Source organism: Notolepis coatsorum (genome assembly GCF_963971535.1).
Source record: "Notolepis coatsorum genome assembly, chromosome: 18".
Classification (NCBI taxonomy): domain Eukaryota; kingdom Metazoa; phylum Chordata; class Actinopteri; order Aulopiformes; family Paralepididae; genus Notolepis; species Notolepis coatsorum.
In genome coordinates, this window is record NC_140182.1 from 20,515,879 (window position 1) to 20,540,017 (window position 24,139).

General features: G+C 45.2%; 1 protein-coding gene across 1 annotated transcript in view; it reads left to right on the top strand.

Annotated features, from left to right (window-relative positions):
- Positions 1 to 5,159: 5,159 nt before the first annotated feature.
- Positions 5,160 to 24,139, top strand: part of LOC311245265 (uncharacterized protein) — a 39,274-nt gene continuing 20,294 nt past the window's right edge. The window contains exon 1 of the mRNA XM_084335101.1: positions 5,160 to 5,310. Coding sequence (XP_084191227.1) covers positions 5,211 to 5,310 — 100 coding nt within the window. The 5' untranslated portion in view covers positions 5,160 to 5,210. The remainder of the gene's footprint in view (positions 5,311 to 24,139) is intronic.

The window sequence follows — 24,139 nt, forward strand, 5'->3', positions numbered from 1 at the left end:
CTTCTGTGATCATTTATCTATAGAGTATATGCATGTTGAATGCAGCAGCTGTTGTCTCTGCTAAGGGCAGCTGAAGCTATACTGTGGGCAATGGTGAGTCTGTTATGCATTGGTTGAGTCAAAGGCCATGTTGCTTGTTGTTTGTTCATGGTATGTGACCAGATAACTGCATGACGTACTGTAAACTAGTCAATCTAGTCTAATGACCTAAATATAGGTCATATCTCGGCGCTATTTCTGCGTCGGGGAAAACCGTGCTCGTCACGGATCTGGGGGACACGAGTTCGATTCCCGGACCCGCCGTCATTTCTCAGAATGTCTTCCCCTGCTCTACATCCCATTTCAACCTGTTTCTGTCGGTCATGCTTGACCAGAAAAGCGATAAACGCTAAAAAAGAAAGTAAAAAAAAAAAAAAAGCCAAGGTATGGCAAGGGGGGGGCGGGGGTTGTCAAATCAGTTGTGCAATAGTCACTTTTGGTGAGTTGTTTCTATACAATTCACTTATATGACATTTAGGTATGACACAGGACTACAAAAGCATTTAGTATAGAAATGTGTCAACAGACTAAAGCAGGGAACCACAATATTTTGCATACAAATTATGCTGAACAGAATGTAATATCATAACTGTCTATAATTTTTCTTGCAATTGTGTGTTCAACAGAATGTAGTATGAAAAATACGTTCATAAAAAGTATGGGTTACTCATAGGCGGCGCGTGAGCTGGACATTAGGGTAGGCTATAGATGGGATGGGACTCACGCGGAGCGTGCAAAATCGTTCCTTTTTCTTTTTTGCTTGCACGCAAACGGTGCATGCAAACGGTGCTGTCCAGGTTCTGATTTCATACAATACACACACCCACTAGGCTACTACAGCGAGCCCCACTCATTTCATATAGTGCAAATGAATTGTTCAAATGAAGGCATCCAATATGATTAACCATTGTCTTACCTTAATGCAAAAAAAAAAATGCGACGTTTCGCGCATCAATGATCTTTTCTGCTTTAAGTTTGTCTGTGAGATCACAGAGTTGACTGTCTCTCCTGGCGCATATTGTTGTTCTTCTTAGCCAGTTTCGGATGCGCCTCATTGGGAAAGACCGTTCACAAGTTGCGGTGCCGACGGCAATGAAGGAAAGGTTTTCCGTAATTTGGATCTCATCATGCTTTGAAAACAATGTACATAGTAGCTCTAAAAAGTTTCCACGGTTTGATTAACTCTGACTCAGTCTCATCATGCCCTCGTAGAGCAAGCCCTTGGCCTCAAGTGATCCGGTGTTAATTGCCCAGGCGGCATGTAACTTGGAATGGAGTTCCAGGTCTTGGCAGCTCTCACGGAGAGGGCTGATTTGCTAAATGTACTTGTCCTTAACACTTTGAGTGCCAGCCATGCGGAGCGCTAAAAGGCTCCGTATGCCAGCGTCCACTTCAATGATAGAGCTCTCATATTAGCAAATGCATAAACTATGTCTTAAATTATGGCTATGTGTCTAATCTGGCCGTCGCTTATCAATGACTTGTTTGCAGTCAACATTGTCGAAACGGATTGTTTTTTAATCGGTTCATTTCCGTTTTATACCATTTTGAAAAACGCTAGTTTTTTTTAAGTTTCAGGAAAATATAAAGATTCTGTGATAATCGCCCTTTACTGGAATATTCTGGAATACACAAAAATCGTTGTAATTTTTCGGCTTATTTATGAATCGTTTTCAAATAAACGCTAGATTATTGTTAGTATATGTGTACTTATGCACGCTATAGAAGCGAGCTGAAAAATCGATTCTCTCATTTCCTGATCAGCACACGCACACACACACAGGGCACACGTTGATATCTCTGTGAAAAAAGTTCTGATTATCAGTGGCGGCTGGCCGATAGGGGGCGCTGGGGCGCCGCGCCCCCTGATTGAGAGAGAGGAGAAGAAGAACTTGTTTCTTTTATTTTAGATATTTTGAAGCCCTAAAAATAAACTAAACATGTTTAAAATGAATAATAATTACTATTAAAATGCACAATAACGTTAATATAGTATATAAATCATTGTTTTGTGCATGCTATTCTTTCTCCCCCCTCGTTTGTGATTGACGTCACTCTCAGAAATCTACCTACCTCCAAACCTGGGCGTTAGTCCTTAACGCACGTTGACTCGGCGTCACTGCGCGCAAGCGGCCAATGTAAATGAATCACGTAAATACATTTAGCCTATCAAGGGTCATAAATATGATGTCTGGGGGCGCGGCTTTCTAGCGCTCAAACAACACTTTGTGCGCCACTGTTGTCACTCGTCACCAGTCCTCAAACAGAAAATACTTGCTGTTTCGAGGAGTAATTAAATTTTCGATTTCTAGCTAGCTACCATGGATAATTCTGTTAAATCCATCAAAGCAACACCATTTGAAAGACGGACACTGCAAGAAAAACTCAGATTGAAAGAGCTTCTGTCGTTTTCTAGCTGATTCGGTAAGAAGTCTTGGCTAACAAGGAGCTATATGGCTAGCTGGATGCAGTCATGTAAATGCCGTATTTTCTTCCCATGCCTGCTTTTTAAAACGACAGGGACAGATACAACATGCCCATGGACTGTTACTGGGGTAAAGGACTGTGTAGAACGCCGAAGAGGAAGTACCTCCCTACTGCACTTGACGTTGAACCCATTCTTCTTCGCCTGATGTCCTTCTTGCCCAGTGACCACCACCGCCCCTGCCGGCACCTGTAGTCAATGTCGGGGTAGGGATGATCAAAGAGAACCGCACGTTAATAGTCAATGTCCGGGAGGGATGATCAAGAGCGGTCAACTGGTTACAACGTCCTCGTGAACACAGGGAATGCAAAAGATTAACGTTAGACACCCTGAATAATAATCAGACATATTCAGGTGGCTACATATATCTGTGATTATTATTGTACGGATCGGAATACGGGCGTACGCGTGGGAGCACGCACAAAGATATTACAGTGCTAGTGCTCCCGACTGGAAGAGAGAGAGAGAGAGAGACAATATTGTCACAAGGAAAGATGAAATTACCTACCTGGGTTCCATCCTAGAGGCTAATCTTTCCTGTGACTAAATGGCATCCAATGTAATAAAAAAAGTCAACCAACAAACTCGATTCTTGTACCGGATCTCCTCTCTGGTAAACAAGAATACCCTGAAGACTCTGGCAGGAGCACTCATTCAAGGGTACTACGACTATGCTTGCACCTCATGGTACCAAAGCACCTCAAAGGCACTAAAAAACTAATTACAAACATCTCAAAACAAACTAGTCAGACTACTGCTTGACTTGACTCCTAGAACCCACCTCACCCCTGCCCACTTTGACAACCTAGGATGGCTTAGAGTAGACGACAGAGTACAGCAACTTGCAATGGGCCTGGTCTACAAGATACACTACACAACCAAGGTACCCATGTACATGTCAAAATACTTCCCAAAGGTCAGTGAATACCACGATCACAACACCAGAGGGAGCTCCACAAATCATGTTAAACCCAGATTCGGCTCAAACAAGGGACTAAACACGTTTCGCAATTATGCCACATCAATGTGGAACGCCCTACCCAAAGCTGTAAAGGAATATGAATCACTACCCACTTTCAAAAACACTCTCAAAGAACACCTACGGGAGACTGCAATTCGAAACTGGCCCCTACAAATGTCCTAACCCAGTTGTACAGTAAATGACCAAGTATGGCTTTGTCAGTATTCCAATGTACAGTGTACAGTGCCCCCCCCCTACCCAATCCCCCCCCCCACCTCCAATGTACAGCCTCCCACCCACCCACCCAACCCCACCCCACCTACCCAACCTCCTCCAATGTACAGTTTCTACGTCAAATGTATATACACTCTTTTTCTGGACACTTTTTGTATCACAAACAGTACTGTATTTGCAAATCTGGTATGTCATAAATGTATAGATGTAGCATAACTGTCTATCTGTATGTCGTGTGTGTCATATATGTTATGATGAATTGAAAATGGGGGACCCTGATGTAAACAAGACGAAAGTCTTTCTCTGGTCTGCATCCCCTTAACAATTGTATGTATTGAGCTGTACTGTACCGTACCCATTCTGCAATCTGTTAATAAACTTTACAATCAATCAATCAGAGAGAGAGAGAGCGTGCGTGCGTGTGTTTGAGTAGGCGCTATTGGAAACGTGGCTGCATTGACTGATCATATATTGATTGATGGCAATGGTGATAGTTGTACTGTACCTACTTAAATATTCGTACCTTGTGGTTTTGCCGAAGCTCTGACGTGCACAGTAGGCTACTCAGTGTGTGGTTTCGCCAATGCGTGCACGCGCGTGTTTGTGTGTGTGTGACATTGTGATACCTCGGTACATGTTTGCAAAATCTTTGGTATAGCGCCCCCCCCGGAGAAGAATTCACCAGCCGCCACTGGATCAGATGTTTTCCAAAAAGATTATTCCAATTCCTGATCGCCATTCCAAATATCGATCACGTTTATTGATCCAACGCTGGGTACTGGAAATATGTATTCCACGCTGTTTTGGGGCTCTGCAATGAAACCGATCCTCTCGAGTAAAATGAGGAAGCTGCATATTTAAGTTTGTCACCTATAGTAAAAGTCATCTAGTAAAAGTGAGATAATTGACTATATCAAAACATGCTAGGGCTGTACCGAATAGTTCGAAGCTTCGTTCATAATGTTGACATTCGAATTCTAAATCAACATTCAATTTTTTTTTTATAAAAAAATATGTATTATTATTATAATATATTTTTTATATTAATTTGCCAAGGTATGGCGAGTACCATACCAAAACGACACCCCTGGACTAAGGTATGAGACTAGATAAATGCATGATGTACTGTACTATTTCCTGCTGTTGACTAAAAACATACTTCTTCAATCAATATCGAGAAAAAAAAGAACCTCCTTACTGTCTTTTACTATTATGTATTTAGAATGATCACTTTGACGAGACAATCGTCTTTTCGTTTTGGGAGAAGGCGAGGGAAGAAAAAGGACATTTCACAAGATGTATTTCCTCATACAGAACATACCTCGTGCTGGAGTGTAGGGGTGGATTAGGCCGGTCAGGTAGGAAGGAGGAAGATGTATTTCCTCATACAGAACACAGACAATGAGGAAGGGAAAGAGGAGGTTTTAAAGGGAATACCAAAGTAGTTGATTTGGAATATGATGCTCAACAGGTCAAACCTGTGGTATACCTATGACTATAACCAATCAGATCACCCATAAGTCTGTATTTATATGGCTACCTCACAATCGTATACGCTTCAGAACGAATGTGAATCATATGAGACACAAAGGTAAGAACCAGGCTTTACTGATTTTCATTATATGCCTTCTATGCATATTGTCCAATAATGTTATTGTAACCTACATAATGATATGCAATTTATTTAAAAACGGAACATGCAATGGAACATTTGAAGGTATATTTAACATGATAGTGTCAATATCTATTTTTATAAATGTGATGTGAATTTGTGGATATGGCTAATTAAAGGTGCTGTATATAAGTGGTCTACATGTTTAAAATAATAGCTCTACATTCCTACAACCATCACTGATATAGAGTGTTTGGTCACTGGTCAGTAACATGGGTTTCCCAGTCCCTCTGCTCTGCAGTAAACAGAAAATGCCTTTTCTGGTATCATTCTTTGACTAATTTAAAAATAATTCAATAGTGTAGGTGCTTGGCTTATTGTCAACCTATCCAACAAGGAGCCAAAATGAGATAACAAATGTGTGAGTTATAGCAGGTACAAGCACGTGTGCACACGCACACGCATACGCACACACACACACATTCCACTGCACTGTGGCAGGCTACAGTATTTGAGGAAATTGTATTTTTTGTAACTGAATTATATGTGGTTTCTACATTTATAGTTTAGATATGACAATATGTACAGATCAAGTTTCTTTATTAGCTGTCATACAAAAATACAGAATACTTTTATATGAAATGTTTTTTCTGTTCTGCTCCTGAGAGTGTGCTAGATAAAAAAATTAAATAGATAAGTATAAAATAGAAGTCCAAAGTACATAACAAGTGTAAACAAAAGTGTTCAAACAAAAGTGTTCAATATACATATAGCCTATACAATATACAATGCAGAGTAGAAAAAAATTAGTAACTGAGTTACAATACAATATACAGTACAATGCAGAAATGGGATGAGGTACAACTTAGGGTAAGGTGCAATGAGGTATGAGTTGTAGTGCAAATATCTTTACCAATAAATATAAAGTGTGTTAAAGTGTCTAAAGTGGGTAAAGTGGGTGCTACAGTGAGTTGTTTATTTAAAGTGAGTGTGTACGTGTGGATGTGTGTACTGTGAGTGCATTTGATGGTTTGTTACATAGTGTTATTGTTGTTGAGCATCCTGATGGCCTGGGGATAGAATCTCCTTCCGAGTCTCTCTGTACTTGCCATGAGACTCCGCTATCGCTTGCCTGACCACAGCAGTTCAAAGAGGCAGTTGTTTGGTTGGCTAAAGTTTTTACAAAATATAGATGTAGCAAGGGCATTACAGTTCAGGCCCATTACAGAGATACAAAGTGTCTCCAAGAAAATCTAAATTTTGAACATGTGGCTAACATGAATAGTCTAAAATATATGATATACAGTTTTAAAGGAGACATATTTTATTCCTTTTCAACAAGTTAATATAGGTCTTTGAGGTCCCCTGAACATGTCTTTGAAGTCTTTTCCTGAGAAAAAAACCCCACTCAGATTATGCATTCTAACAGCCCCCTCTGTTTCAGTCCTGTTCTCAATGGGCTGTTTCTGTGCCTGTAACAAGCAAGCAGCTTTTATCGTACAAATACGATAATTATTGTACATCATGGTGCGCGAGCCTGTACCGAGCCTGAACAAAATTCAGATGCAACTTTAAGACTAGACGTTACAGATCAAATATGATTCAAGATCCAGCAATATTACTGTTAGCTGTTTGTTTAACCCTTTCACCACCGCACTACCAAACGGTTAACCCTTTCACTGTGATGATACACAGAAGGTTAACCCTTTCACTGCCACACACGACAGCCAGTTAACCCTTTCACTGCCACACCGGCGACCGTCGGTTGTGTGATAGTAAAGGGTTAACATTCTGTCGTGTGGCAGTGAAAGGGTTCAATTGCTTAAAACATGGGGGGCAGAGCCAGGCGGCATGGTATAAGGACGTGTTTCACAGCTGCTCCCGTATACTTTGGAAAACATACTTTTTTACCCCTATAGTTCTTTTTGTATCCACTTTTTCTCCTTATTTTTCTATTTTTCTCCCATCCCAATTTCGTAATTCCAATTCTTCCCTCCCCTGTCTTGAACGTTGCTAGACTATGCCTCCCACTGGTCGGCTGTAGTGAGGATAGAAGCCTTGCATCACGTGTCCCCTCCGGTACATGAGGAGGCAGCCTGTCGCATCTTTTCACCAGACAGCTCGAACTCTGTGGCGAGGAGTAACGCGTGGGAGGCTCACGCTGCCCCCGTTACTTCCTGTTTCTGCTGTACAGGCGTCACCCAACCGACCTGTAGGAGTCGCTGTCCACAATGTCCAATCCCCACCCACCGGCTTTCCCACCCTCTAACACTGCCAATTGTGTTAGTATGACGACCGGCCAAGCCGGTAGCAACGCAGAGAGCTGGGCTCGATACCAGTATCTCCTGCGTTGATGTCACAAGATCTTCTGTGAAAGGGCCCTTCCCAAGGCCAGCAAGATCAGTGTGATGGTGCTCGAACACCTGCCGGGCTGTTTTCTTTCCGTGACCACTGAACTGGGACACACTGTCACATCCGGTGAGGGCATGGAAGGCAAGGATTGTGTCCAGTTGATCATCAGATAGTAGCTTTCTAATGTCATGTACTGGAAAATATTTTGGATCCTCCGATGTCCCAGCTTTCATGTAGAGATGCGTACATCAGATTCTGTCATAGTGAGCCAAGAGTAGAAGCAGCACATCTGTGTCACACGCTGACACGACGATTGTTGTAAGATATACAGACAAAACAAATGTAAACAGCATAAAACATGTCACATTATTACAATTTACACTGGGCATGACTTTCCTAGCTGTTTCATGTTTCGGTCCCCAGCCAGCCTCAGCCTCTTCTGTGAGAAGTGTAAGGCTACAACAAGAGATACAAGATACAAGAGTTTTATTTGTCACGGCATACAGGTATACAGTGAAATGCGGGGGGTCTCGCCCGCAACGATGTGCATAATACAAGTAATGATAATAATAATAAGGCTAGGCTTCTTTCCGAGATCTAAATATGATAAAAAGCTACAATTATTTACACATCAGACACTACAATCACTTAACAACATAAAATGTCAAATTATCACATCAAAACAATAGCCATGACTTTACCTAGGTAACAGCTGTTATCTGTCCCATAGCAGAGCAGCCATTCTTTGAGAGGTGAAGGTGAAGTGCGCGCTCGTGCAGGTTGGGAGGGACATGTGGATGGATAAGGGGGGTTGATAGTGGGGATGGCAAAGGTTCCATCACAGCACATCTGACAAAACATTTTGAAAATAATAATAGCTGAGAAATTATTCATAGTTACAATTCTTTTTTTTACTATCTATAGGTCTATCACTAGTCTATATGAGATATAAATCTGAATATGGCATCGGATCCCCCATGTAAGAAAACTTACAAGAGCACATTTAATTCAGGTTTGTACACTTAACTCATTAAGCCCCACCATTTATTTTTAGAAAATTTGCCTAAAACAGCATGCTTACATTAAAATGCTTATATATCCAGATTTATAAGAGCTACTTGCATAAATCTGGTACCTGAAGAAAGCTAAGACTTGGGGGATTCCAATGGTGGTGTCCAACACTGTACAGTTATTACCAAATTGCTGTAGTATTCCTGCAAACACTGAAGAAATGTCATTTTTCTTATCCTCGCCTATACAAAGATTACAGTGCGACAGTCAAAAACACCCCGTTACTCTCATGGTTGCACCCCAGCTATATTCCTACTTTGTTCCTCCATAGGTGCAGATGTTCTGTGCAAAGTTTCATGTCAGTAGAATAAAAAATGTGGGTTTAGCACCTGTTTTTGTGGAGAGAGGGCCATGTTGGATTTCTCAATTTTGAGGCCTTATTTGACATTTTTGAGCTTGGTATACAGCAGATTTGGATTCATCACACCTTAATACCCCTAGAAATGTTGTGTACCAAAAATAAACACGAAATGCCTTCAGCACTTTATACAAGCAAATTTTCTGAAATTCTGCCTAAATGGTAAATGGTAAATGGCTGCTTTTTTATATAGCGCTTTTATCCAAATCGCTTTACAATTTGTTACTTACATATTACCCACTCACACACCGACGGCGGAGGCGACCATGCAAGGTGCCAACCTGCTCATTGGGCGCAATTAGGGGTTAAGTGTCTTGCTCAAGGACACATCGACACGCTTCCCAGGAGGAGCGGGAATCGAACCGGGAACCTCCGGATTGCCAGACGACTGCTCTACCTCCTGAGCCATGTCGCCCCTGCCTAGTCTTACGAGAAGAGAAGGTAGCCCTGCTCCAATCATCACTATCACATGGTTCTAAGCATCTACCCATCGCTTCTTTTAATAAGACATAATTAGCTTTAGCTGTCGCAGATAACCCACCATATACCTCTCGGGCTCGACCTGACAAGAGAAGACTCATGAATTTTAGTCTCAATGATTCGCTCCAATTATTAACACCAGCAGCCATTTCAAACTGTTCACCCCAGTCAGACCATTCCCGGCCGGCACCAGTGAAAGTCTCAGGCATAAAAATGGGTCGGGACATAGCCAGATTACTACTAGGGGAAGGAGACGTGTCTGATCGACTTGTGCTTGCCTCAGCCGGCGGTTGGTCATTTCCAGGCGATGACATTTTAATAACTATCCCACCGCTGTCACCAATGTAATAAATACGTGAGTTATACCATTAGCAGGAGAAACTGCTATGTAGCAGGGAAACTGCTATTTGTCCAAATGCCCTTAAATAACCAACTGCACAACCGGGGTACAAAGAATAACAACTTTATTAAATAAAAGTACATGTGATAATCGATCATACAGGGGACATAGGATTAATAATCAAGGGGACCAATCGGGTACTGGAGAGGCTCCTATTATACAGTATAAGTTAACTCAACCCAATCGGGCTAAGTTCAATGACTAGTACTTGGCCATTTAGGGCACACCACCACTCTGGCGTGCGATCACCCTCTATATGAGGCACTGCAATTGTAAAACACGGTGTGTCTAGTCCCACACGCTAAACCACCCTCTTTTTGAGGCACTGCACTTGGAACAATGTAGTCAAACCTGACACGCTAATTAATCACCCTCTGTAAGAGGCACTGCACTTTGAACAATATGCCTAATCAACCACGGCACTTTAAACACCCTCTCGAAGAGGCACTGTAAATAGACATCAAACCATAATAGTTAAATAAGGAATACTCTTCAGGTAATAATTACCCCCCCTCTCGTTTTCCCATGTCACTCTTCAATCGGTCACATTCAATATCCTATCGGCCTGAGCTATACAATAATTAGGGCATATGAAGGAATAGCCAATATGCAGGTTAAATTAAGAGGCACGATATACATACAGACAGTATAACTATAAGATACACGATATACAATACAGTATATATACCAATTACACAGTAGGCCTATACACAATTATAAAATAGGCCATACTAAATACAATCATCTATGTCTATGCTTTGGACACCGTCCAACTCCCCGGGAAAACAGCTTCGTCGAACGGTGTTCCACCAGGTTGTAGCTGTAACCTAGAAATCGTACTCGGCGTCCGCAAGGACGTTCCGAGTATAGTGTTTTAGGAGCGAGGTAGCACAGACTCTCTATAACCCGTCCCTGTCTATCTCCAGGAGGGTAAGCCTCCCCTCCTCGCGCTACTGGAACCTGTGGACGGCTGGCTGAACTATCTTCGTCGCCGGCGGATAACTGACCGCGATCGACCCCACCCCCGGGACCTAACAGACTCTGGTTACCGCTTGTAGCGAGGTGCTCCAACCCCGATATCCGAGTCCCACTGGCTTATCAATAGTCTCAGCGTCTCATCCCTGCCCGCAATCAGTAACACCTGAGTTCAATAATGACAGCCACTTGAGTCCCTGCTCCTGACGTCATTACCCGGCCTGTTGTGAAGGATCAGATTAAACCGAATATGTATATTTATTATATATATATATTTAATTGTATTTGTATATCGTTTGATATCCCCTGTATATTCCTTGTACAATATGCATTGAATATCCCCGTTTCTACTAAACAGCCCATAATAGTTTCATTCTACCATTGGACGAGAACCTGGCGCCAGGTTGCCATACCCCTAGGTCCAAGTTCAATCGTGCCGCCTAACATGTCGAGGCAACCCCCGGTTCCGCGCAGTAATATGTCGGGCGAAATACGAATGGTACTATTTGTTCATAGCGCATATATATATGGCGCTCGTAAAGTAGAATTTTCTTTTAGTCCAGTTCTTTACCCTCCAACAGAGTGACAGACGCAAAAGCCTCCCCACGACGCACGTGCGGTGTAGTAAGGCCTACTTGGCCCAGAATAGGCATTGAGATATCGTGTAGATTAATAGTTGAATGGTCATAGTTTGGCACCATACCGTCGAGTTGGACGTATTCTATTAAGCTAATAATAGTCTATTTATGTATGGTGCATCGTTCGGTTAGAGTTCTACAGTTATCAGCACCCCCATCGTTCCTGACGTTATCTGGACGCTTATCCAGGCTGGTCAGACCCCTAGTGGTGATTGCATCCGAGGAGCTCCGGGCCAAGAGCGACTGGACCTGTATATTGGATTACTCTACCCAGACGACGGCGAGCCTTCCACGGCTCTTGGATTATGCTTTGTGTGCTTTGATTATTCCATGGATAAAGGCCAACACTGCCGAGTGTTGGAATTACCCCCCCGGAGAGGACTCCAGGTGAGGCGGCGCTCTACACGTGAGGTCGCACCACGTCTCTCCGTTGTGGACCGGCAGATACCGTTCCACAGAGGGTCCAGCTGTATTCGTCTGCGGCCCGAGGTTCTGTGGGCACCGTGTCCAAGACTTTGGATTCTCCCAAGACACCGTCGGCCAGATGGGATACCGCCAGCGGCTTCTCTAACCCCCCCCTCCTACTGTCTTACAACCAGCGGGACCCCCCCCCCCCCTTAGTGTATCCAGCTATAATCATTTAAGTACCATCGCTATCGTTTCCTAAATATTCCAGGTTGTATACTTACTCCCTGCGCAACCAGAGATTGGACATTCAATGTTGATTTACCTACGAATACTCATTTGCCATAAAAGTGCATATTCCATATTTCAAATCATAAATGTAATTAAGTGATCGTTGTATACACCCTTTGCTGTATTAAACTTTCGATTTGGTACATTTGTGTTGGTTCGTTTCATCAGGTGGGAAAGTGTTCATCATACTTATATCTTGTACTGGGTGGCCAGAAGTTAAAGTACATGAGGTAGTGGTATTAAATATCATATCTAACAATACAGTCAGGGAATTGTACCCCTCAGTTACAATTGGTCCTTCGAGCCGGAGGGTAACTAGTGTAATATTAATATAGTGTTATTAATATCGAAATGGCCTATGATGAACACTCCACGAAACGATCCTCCTAACCTAGAACGCCCGCGGCGCAGACGACAGACACCTCAGTACTTAGAGGCTTACACTGTCAGTCAACTACCTAGCCTTCGACAAACGGTAAGCGTGGTAAAAGTAGAAAGTAAAATTATGTCTGACCTTAACGACCAGGTTTCCCCGACCACAGAGGCCCTAGTAGGTCCTAATGTAACTGACCAAGCCCACGGTGGGGACCAGGAGGGAATTGACATGCCTTTACCCCCCGCCACTACTAAAGAAGTAGTCCCCGACAAGCCCCGGGAGGAAGACAACCCTACAGAGAGAGAACTCTGCACGGAGGAAGAGGAGGAGAGCGCCGAGGAACTAGAGCTCCAGGACTCCCCAACGAGTACCCCCAGGAGCGGCTCACGCAGGAGCGGCTCACCTCCACTACCGCCTTCCCCCAACGAAGCGGAGAGGACACTACAACAGGCGTTCCTCGTCAGCCTGACAGCCTCCGCCGAGCGCGATCGGCTCCAAGCACAGATGCTTGGCGAGCGCGAACACCTCCAAGCGCAGCAACGGAGCGAAGAACAGCGCACATGTCTGGAGATGAGACGCTTCCAGATGGAAGAGAATATGGCAAGAGACCGGGCCGACGCCCAGCGCGCCGCTGCCGGTGCCCAAAGAGACGCAGAGCGCGACAGACTACAAGCGCAACTAATAGAGCAGCTGATCAAAAGGACAACTCCCTCTCCCTCCGCCAGGGGCTCAAGGAACTCGTCGAGACAACAGTCAAGAGCAGCGTCACCGCAACGAGCAAGCGACCCTGAACTTGACCAACAGACCGAGTCTAGACCCCCCGCAGATCCCCTTCCCATACCGGTCCAAGCGAGACCCAGCTACAAGGAAGGAGCGGCCTACACTGCGGAGAAGCTAAATAAACGATTACAGGATCTGGAAGATTTGATAGAAGAAGAAGAGGGAGAAGAGGAGAACCAAGCCCGACGACAGCACAGTACTCCACCAGACCAGGAGGTCCCATACAGTCCAGGCTATACCCCCGCGGCGCTGCGCTACAGACCCCCGACTCTATTCACGGGTGAGCACGACGCACGACCAGCCCCGAGGAACAGTACCTGGACCAGCGGGCCATGGTACCCTGCCAGTACCAGCCCACAGCGAGGCGCAAGAGGGGACTCGCCCAGGAGGTCTCTCCCCCAACGCTCGCCGATGTATCAGCCATCCACGGCGTCATACAACGCCACGCCGTCATTCCCAGACTTCGCCTATGAGAGTCGAGCACAGTACACGGAGCTCCGGATGTGCTTAGAGACAATGATGGTGGATGTCGCTGATGAACGCCACAAGTATGCAATATTATTGAAGCACCTGAAAGTACCGCGAGCGCACAATATAGCGCTAGCCTATGCTACCTCCTCGACCCCATACACAGCGGCCCTTGCAGCGCTGGATCAAAGATATGGACGTATATGGGATTACGTAATCCAGGAGATAAGGCATATTGACCGCCTACCCCCAGCCACAGACAATCGCTCACTAGACGACCTGTCAATCAAAGTGCAGTCCCTGGTGGGGATGCTGGGAGCTCAACGGGAGAAGGGCATGCATGAGCTGTACGCCAACTCTAACATTGAGAGGATTTTGGAGAAGCTGCCACCCGCAAGACAGGAGCGCTTTCGGCGGCAGAGGGACTACCGAGATCCCGACGGCCCCGAGCCATCCCTCCTTGATCTGGCCGACTTCCTGGCGAGAGAGGTCAGCAGCTTACGACTGGACACCTTCGGGCGGAGCACGCCAAGCTCCAGAGAGGGACCCAGGAGAATAAGTGATGGAAGAAGATTGGTGACTGTCATGCACCAATCAGAGTCAGTACCGAGCAGTAAGAGTCACAGCACCCCCTCGAGAAAGGAGAAGTGGAAGATAGCGTGTCCCTACTGTGAGAAAGAACACTGGCTGTCACAATGTGACTCATTCACAAAGATGAATGCAGAAGAAGTGAGCCAATGGATAAAGTCCAACCGGCGCTGTTATCGATGTGCGCGGCCCCACATGGCAGCCGAATGCCGCCTAAAGAAAAGGTGCAGCCGGTGCGATGGAGCCCATCTAGATATACTACACGATAGTAACGGAAGACGGCCTATACCTGCACCACGGAGCGGCACCAAGGCAAGTGTCATGTACATTGACCCCGCCAGCAACAACGGAGCTCAAGTGCTCTTAAAGGTAGTCCGTGTGACATTGAGCTACCAGGATAAAGTCATGGACACTTACGCCGTCCTTGATGACGGGTCAGAGAAGACCCTTCTGCTCGCCTCCGCTGCGACTCAGCTGGGACTGCGGGGGAGCAAGAACGAAATGACGATTCGGACAATAAGAAGAGATTTAAAGACGATAAAGGGCGAGAATGTCTCCTTCACTATCGCAGCCAACGGGCAGCCAGAGCGACGGTACAAGATCACAAATGCTTTCACCAGCCAAGAAATAGGACTATCGCAGTACACCTACCCTGTCACCAAGTTGATGGATAAATATGTGCACCTGCGTCAATTACCTATCCCGCTCATAGACGGCGCTACCCCGACCCTGTTGATAGGCTCCGACCATGCAGAACTCATAGTCCCGATTGACCGGGTCCATACAGGCCCCCGAGGCTGTCCTGCAGCAGTCGAGACCCGCCTAGGATGGACATTACAAGGCCCCCTCGCTAAATCTCTCAACCGAACAGCAGCCACTAGCTGCTTCCACTCCAGAACGACAGAAGAAGACACCACTCTCCTGCAGCATGTCGAGAGGCTATGGACCCTAGAGACAATGCCCTTTAAGAACGAAAAGAAAGACATTCGCTCTAAAGAAGACATTTACGCCATCAACCTACTCGAGCAGGGGACAAAGAGAGTCACAGTCGGCGGAGTGATGAGATACGCAACTCCACTCCTGAGGCGAGAGGGAATGCCCACCTTTCACGCAAAGAAAGATGCCACGGAGCGCTATCTACTGAACACAGAGCGGCGCCTAGCAAAAGACCCCGTTCAAGAGAGTGTGTACCGAGCTGAGATTGAGAAGCTAATCACAGCGGGACACGTAACAAAGATTGACATTAAAGAGGCCGATCAGACGACCGAATCATGGTACGTGCCGCATCACAAGGTCCATCACAATGGCAAGGATCGCATTGTGTTTAACTGCAGCTACCAGATCGGATCCCAAAATCTGAATAAAGAGCTCTTGCCCGGCCCCACACTCGGCCCCTCCCTACTAGGCGTGCTACTGCGCTTCCGCCAGGACAAGGTGGCTATAAGCGGGGATATCAAAGGGATGTTCTTGCAGGTGAGACTAGTAGAGGAGGACAAGCCTCTGCTACGGTTCCTATGGAGAGAGAAGATCGGAGATGAGAACCCATCCATCTACCAGTGGGAAGTACTCCCCTTCGGAACCACATGCAGCCCGTGCTGTGCTACCTTTGCACTACAGAAACACGTCACAGAGGACCCAGCAGCAGATGAAGAGGTCCAACACAGTGTGAAGAACAGTTTCTACGTGGACAACTGTCTACAAAGCGTCTCGACTCAAGAAGAAGCCGAGGCTCTCCTAATCAAGTTACGCGCCTCCCTAATCAAAGGAGGCTTTGATCTCAGGCAGTGGGCCAGCAGCGACCCGCACGTATTGCGCAGCCTCTCCTCCGCAGACAAGGCTGCCAGCAGCGAGACCTGGATGGCGACAATCCCAGGAGAAGCCCAAGAAATGACACTAGGATTAGTCTGGCGATTCAAAACAGACTCGCTCCACTATAGACACAAACCCTTGGCTCCAGAGCAAGGAAGGTCGGCGGCGATACCGACCACCAGACGGAGTGTGTACAGAACACTCGCCAGACAATATGACCCGTTGGGATGTATTCTACCTTACACCACCAGGGCAAAGATGATTGTACGAGCACTATGGGACAAGGACCAGGGCTGGGACGACCCAATACCCGCACACCTTGCCTCAACATGGAGAGAGTGGGAGACGGAACTCCGCTCACTCCCAGGTGTCAATATACGCCGCAGCTACTTCCCATCCACAGTGAGGCCAGAGACATGCGAGATTGAGCTACACGTCTTCAGCGACGCCTCCGAAGTAGCCTACGGATCGGTTGCCTATTTGCGTGCCCAAGAGATGGGAGGAGAGATACACACTGCTTTCATACTGGCCCGCTCAAGAATAGCCCCACGTAAGCAACAATCTATCCCACGTCTAGAGCTCTGCGCAGCCCTCGCAGGAGCGCATCTAGCCACGTTAATCCAACGTGAACTCACCATTCCGGTGCATAGAACAATCTTGTGGTCAGATTCCACGACAGTACTCACATGGATTAAGTCTGATTCATGCAGATACAAAGTCTTCGTGGGAGTCAGAGTCACCGAGATTCAAGAATTAACAGAAGAAGCAAGCTGGAGGTATGTGGATACCAAACACAACCCAGCTGACGTCATCACCCGGGGAATGTCCCTGGATGACCTAACCCGTTGCAACATCTACAGTGACGGACCAGCATTCCTCCAGCTCCCGGAAGGAGATTGGCCTACGCCCACCCCGAGGGAAGCAAGTAACGAGGAGGCTGAGAACAAGAAGCCTATGTTCTGTGGACTGAGCACTGTCGCCTCCACAGACCCCAACATAGACGACTGCATTACCCTAGAGAGTGCGCAACAAAGAACATTCCTGCGGCACCACCCAGAGATTCAGTCCACCACTGACATGTCAGCAGCTGACTACGAAGAAGCAGAACTTCTTCTACTACAACGAGCCCAGAGAGACTCGTTCCCCGATGAGCTAGACTGTCTACAGGGAGGAAACCCCGTCCCATCAGACAGCAGACTGATTCACCTGGCACCAGAGAGTGACGCACATAATCTCATCAGAGTGGGTGGTCGCCTGCGGAGAGCCCCCGATCTACCAGATGACATTAAGCACCCGATCGTCTTGAACAGCCGACACAAGGTCACAGAGCTGATCATAAAGAAATACGACGAGGATGTACACCACGCAGGAGCAGAGAGAGTCTTCGCGGAGATCAGACGTCGTTATTGGATATTGCAAGGGAGAGAAGCAGTACGGCGCTTCCAGCGAACCTGTCTAGACTGCCGTAAGTGGCGCGCGCAGCCCAGCATACCACGGATGGCTGACCTACCCCCCTGTCGCCTCCGAATCGGCGACAAGCCATTCCACTCCACAGGCATGGACTGTTTTGGCCCGTTGTATATAAAGAGAGGAAGAGGCACCGAGAAGCGGTGGGGTATTGTATTCAAATGCATGACCACCAGAGCGATACATATCGAGCCCCTTCCGACCATGAGCACAGACTCATTCCTTATGGCCTTCCGGAGATTCACATCACGGAAAGGAAAACCGTCTACATTGTTGTCTGATCACGGGACCAACTTCAAAGGCGGAGAAAGAGAGCTGAGAGAGAGCTTCCAAGCTATGGGCCCAGAACTTAAGACCCACCTCGCTCCAGCCCAGATTGACTTCCAGTTTAATCCCCCGAGCGCACCCCACTTCGGTGGAACCTGGGAACGAGAAGTACGTTCTATAAGGACAGCCCTGTATGCCGTACTCAGAGCCCAGACTGTGGCGGAGGAAGTCCTAATGACAGTCCTCACGGAGATCGAGGGAGTATTGAACTCAAAGCCCCTCGGTTACGTCTCCAGCGATGTAGCAGATGTCGACCCAGTCACCCCCAACACACTCCTAATGGGGCGGCTGGACCCCGCGCTACCCCAGACAATGTACAGGCCTGAAGAAGCGAACGGCCGAAGAATGTGGAGGTACAGCCAAGTACTAGCTGACAAGTTTTGGAGCAGCTTCCTACTTCACTACCTACCGTCTCTACAGACCCGCCAGAAGTGGGTAAAAGAGAGAGACAATTTGACAGAAGGAACAGTCGTCATGATTATTGACCAGTCACTCCCCAGAGCTATGTGGCCGGCTGGCCGCGTAAGCAAAGTGATCACCGGTGCCGATGGCAAGGTCCGAGCAGCTGAAGTACTCGTCCAAGGGCGCACCTACACACGTCCCGTGGCGAGGCTCATAGAACTGCCCCGACTCCCAGATACTATCGATGATGACCATGACCCTATGACTTTGTGAGTTGACTGACCCTTACAGCGGACCTTGAGTGGTGGACAGTGCGGTTAATCTGTCTCTGCTTAGCTAATTAGGTGGGACTAATTAGGGGGCGGCTGTTGTGAAGGATCAGATTAAACCGAATATGTATATTTATTATATATATATATTTAATTGTATTTGTATATCATTTGATATCCCCTGTATATTCCTTGTACAATATGCATTGAATATCCCCGTTTCTACTAAACAGCCCATAATAGTTTCATTCTACCATTGGACGAGAACCTGGCACCAGGTTGCCATACCCCTAGGTCCAAGTTCAATCGTGCCGCCTAACATGTCGAGGCAACCCCCGGTTCCGCGCAGTAATATGTCGGGCGAAATACGAATGGTACTATTTGTTCATAGCGCATATATATATGGCGCTCGTAAAGTAGAATTTTCTTTTAGTCCAGTTCTTTACCCTCCAACAGAGTGACAGACGCAAAAGCCTCCCCACGACGCACGTGCGGTGTAGTAAGGCCTACTTGGCCCAGAATAGGCATTGAGATATCGTGTAGATTAATAGTTGAATGGTCATAGTTTGGCACCATACCGTCGAGTTGGACGTATTCTATTAAGCTAATAATAGTCTATTTATGTATGGTGCATCGTTCGGTTAGAGTTCTACAGTTATCAGCACCCCCATCGTTCCTGACGTTATCTGGACGCTTATCCAGGCTGGTCAGACCCCTAGTGGTGATTGCATCCGAGGAGCTCCGGGCCAAGAGCGACTGGACCTGTATATTGGATTACTCTACCCAGACGACGGCGAGCCTTCCACGGCTCTTGGATTATGCTTTGTGTGCTTTGATTATTCCATGGATAAAGGCCAACACTGCCGAGTGTTGGAATTACCCCCCCGGAGAGGACTCCAGGTGAGGCGGCGCTCTACACGTGAGGTCGCACCACGTCTCTCCGTTGTGGACCGGCAGATACCGTTCCACAGAGGGTCCAGCTGTATTCGTCTGCGGCCCGAGGTTCTGTGGGCACCGTGTCCAAGACTTTGGATTCTCCCAAGACACCGTCGGCCAGATGGGATACCGCCAGCGGCTTCTCTAACCCCCCCCTCCTACTGTCTTACAACCAGCGGGACCCCCCCCCCCCTTAGTGTATCCAGCTATAATCATTTAAGTACCATCGCTATCGTTTCCTAAATATTCCAGGTTGTATACTTACTCCCTGCGCAACCAGAGATTGGACATTCAATGTTGATTTACCTACGAATACTCATTTGCCATAAAAGTGCATATTCCATATTTCAAATCATAAATGTAATTAAGTGATCGTTGTATACACCCTTTGCTGTATTAAACTTTCGATTTGGTACATTTGTGTTGGTTCGTTTCATCAGGTGGGAAAGTGTTCATCATACTTATATCTTGTACTGGGTGGCCAGAAGTTAAAGTACATGAGGTAGTGGTATTAAATATCATATCTAACAATACAGTCAGGGAATTGTACCCCTCAGTTACACGGCCCATTCACATCACATTATGTTATGCTTTGCTTTATCCACCCTGCAAGCGGGAAAAAAAAGTTTTTAAATGCAATCAACGAGACGAACTGATTTACTATCAACAGCACCACGTGTTGGAAAGAGCTTCGTACCATATTCCCTCACTGGCATCTTTTTGTTGTTCGGTTGCCCTTAGAATTTCTTTATAATGGAAACTGCTCCGCCATTTTGAATCAGTTTGCAACATGTATTTTTGCTAAATGTTCACAGAAAGGTAGAAAAACTAACTGCATTATAATTTATGCCAATAACGTTCAGTTTTGTGGTAGATAATCCCAAAAAATAAGAGAAATAAAAAATAAAATCATCCACAAGTCATTTGTATTATTATTATTATTTGCTTGACAGAAGCTGGCATGAGCTGGGTAATGTCGTTTTTCGAAATGTCAACGCTCATTCAAAGCTCAAGGTCTCATCTCCTCATATGAATAAATCCCATACCCAGGTGGGTAGAAATAATGAAAACAGTAGTCTGTATATAAGGACATACTAAAACATAAAGTATAGTATTTTGGTTTGCAAAAAAAGTATGCAGTCCTCAAAAACAAAAATGGCCACTTTTTGGGGCGCCTGTTAACACTATGATCGCCGTGGACGAGTTAAGACGTCATTCCTAGCCATGCTCATTCTGCCGAAGACGCCGTAACTCGTCTTTGATGTCAATATTTCAAAAATCTGTGATCGAATTCATATTTCCCCTCCGGAGCCCTGAGACACACTGCAAAGCTCCACTCAACTCTCTAGCGGTTCAAGAGCGCCATCTGGTGGCCGATCGGCAGATCGCCAACCGGAAATGACCCTTTGAACCGGTAGTGCTCATCCATATGTGGTCCGGGCACTCGCTATCGTTAGATAGACTCCGTCTTGACACAGTGAACATCGATCGGTGAAAATAACTCGAAAAAACAACATGATTTGGACGTATATACTATTATACAACCTGGAAATGGATCGGGCATTTCTCCATCCCATAATAAAAAAAATTCTGTTCCACGCTCATCTGCCAGCGGCGCGAGGAAGCCACGGTAAGATTCAGCGTTATATTCTAACGTGTTCCATATAAACTGCTATGATGAACATACTGTATGACCCACTCTGGATGAATCATCTAACGCTGCCCACAGAATTATAAACGATCCCCCGCCCATCCGGTCATCATCAGATGATATGTAGTAACTCCTAGAAGCACATCCAGTTGACATTTTTTATCTCGCACAGATTCCTACCAAACTGTATTTGATCATCAATATAATGCATTTAGGGCTATAAATCACGTTCTGAAGAAAGCTGCAGAAAACGATAAAAACATACTTATACTTTAGACCATATTTTAGTATGAATATGTGAATGAAAAAGTTTAACGTTGCTACACCCTGAACAATACATATAGGACATTGAATGGGCCATAATAATGGCAATTTAGCAATAGAATTAAAAAAGTTATAGCCCTGCAAAGAAGGGGAACTTCTCCATAGACAAATAGAGAAGGTGAGGGATGGTAAATTATGAATTTAACCCATGGCGATCAAAGTGTTAAGAGGTTAGATTAATCACCTTCCAGAATTTTGTGAGGTTTGTATATGAGGTTGTGAATTGGTCCAGATAGAAGCTATATTTCGCTGTTCTTATAGCAGATGTACATTTATTTAGTGAAAATTAACGAATGAGCAGGATTCCCTGAGTGTCTGGCTTGAGGCCAGGCAGAATCCCTGTCTCTAAGCAGACTGTAATAAGTATTTGTATAGCAGTGGAATACACTCCTCCTAATTGATTTGCAATTGAAAAGTCAATGGGGGCAGACTGGAGCACCCTACAGATGGTTTAATGGACTGAACACTGTACACACAGGTGTGAAGAGGCTGAACTGGTGGTAGCATTGTTCTCACTGAATAGCGACCCAAATACCTCTGATGGGCAATAGCTTAACATTGAACTCAATTTACATGACAGTCTGACGTCCTTTGCTTCCAATGCCGGGCCCCTTCTCTGCCTGACCATAGGGAACATATCACATCCTGTATTGATTCTAAACGGAACTCAAGATTTAATTGTCAAATACAATTCTGTATATTATGAGACGGGTGGAAACCCTAAACATCTTTGGCCTGTATTGCCACATGATTCATTAGCCTACCGAGTCTTTGGTGCAGAGTGTCCACATAGTTTGCAATAGCAGCAGCATCAACACCAGGGGTGCAGTCGTAATATCAGAAGTGCCTGTACTCTGTTTAAATGACGCCACATGCGCGTGAGCTCCCGCGCGTGCGCATACATGTTCCCTCACGTGCGCACAGAACAGATGATTATTATGCATAAATAGTAGGAAAACATGTTTGTATAGGAAATGACTAGTTTTAGTTTAGTTTTTGTAAATATTGCCTTTAAATGGAGAAGCTGAAAAAGGTAGCAGGATAGCCTTCAATATATAAAGAAATTATATTGTCAACAGATATGGTTGAAAAACAAACAATGTTTTAAATGTAATTGTAGATACAATATTGTAGTTACAATTTCTTTAATTGAATGAACTTAAACTAGAAAAGTTAATACAAACTAAATTAACAATGTAACTTACAGTTTACAGAAGGACAGTTTCCTTCTGAAGCACAACTTATAAGAAATGTCTCATCCTTCCAGTCTGGACCATTTTGTCACACAGTGAGAGCTCCACAGCTTGGTTTAGCACTTCTCGTTCTTTGTTATGCTATTGCTCTGCTATTGTTATGCAAAGACTAGGTGATAGATAAGTGCCGGTACTTGGCGCACGGACGACGAGTCGAGTGAAAGTTGTGAACGCATTTTTGTGTGCATACTTCTGCTCAGAAAAGTGCTGGGACGGCGTGGCACCACCACTGCACCACTGATCAACACTTTCAGGTGATTCCATGGTTGTACTGTAACTTGAAATTTAAGGGAATTGAAATTGTAATGGGAAATATTAAAGGACTAAACGATGAGCCGTTTACAAATCATTCTGAGTCATTATTAATAATAATAAGAACGTTTATTTCACCATGGCCACAAATGAAAGGACAGTTTATAGTCAGAGACAATATGTTAACACATTAGCGTCTGGCCATAGACTGACCAAGAGTTCTGTTCAGACATATGTTAAATACACAGTTGTCAGCCATAACATAATATCAGATATGATGATGAAGGTAAACAAAAATGGTTCTCAGTCACTGGAAGCAACAACAAAGAAGTTATGGCTGGGGAGATGTCGGAGTCTTCTTAAAGAGACATACACACATTAACCAGTCAAGCTGGTCACACTGAAAGTCACGCTGTATAACATGATATCTCAACACAGATCTATAAGGACATGATAATATATTCCACGACAACTCCCCCGTCTGATAATTAATCACAATCATTATCACTTCATAAAGACAACAAAAAATATTATCATCCTTAAACCAAAAATAACACAAATTATAATAACTCAGCAAAAACTATTTTTATTATCTAAAAACAAAAGGTCCTCTGGATTGACCCTGTGTCACGTGCAGAAGAGAAGTTGCCATAACAGCCAACCATCATTAGTGTCTCTTTGCAAATATCCAGACGGTGGTCGAAGGACTCAATAGTACAGTGTCCAGTCTCTGGTTTTGTCAAGGCCGGAGCAGCTGCACCATATTTTCTCTAACCACCAAGCTGAAAAATAGAATCACAAAAAAAACCAGGAGAGTATCTCGCCAAAAAGAGCATTTCCCGTACAAACTTATTCAAACCAAACAATTCCCATAAAACTTTCAGTAGCGAAGAACAGATAACAGCAAGAAACAAAAACTAAATTGGCAGACTCTTC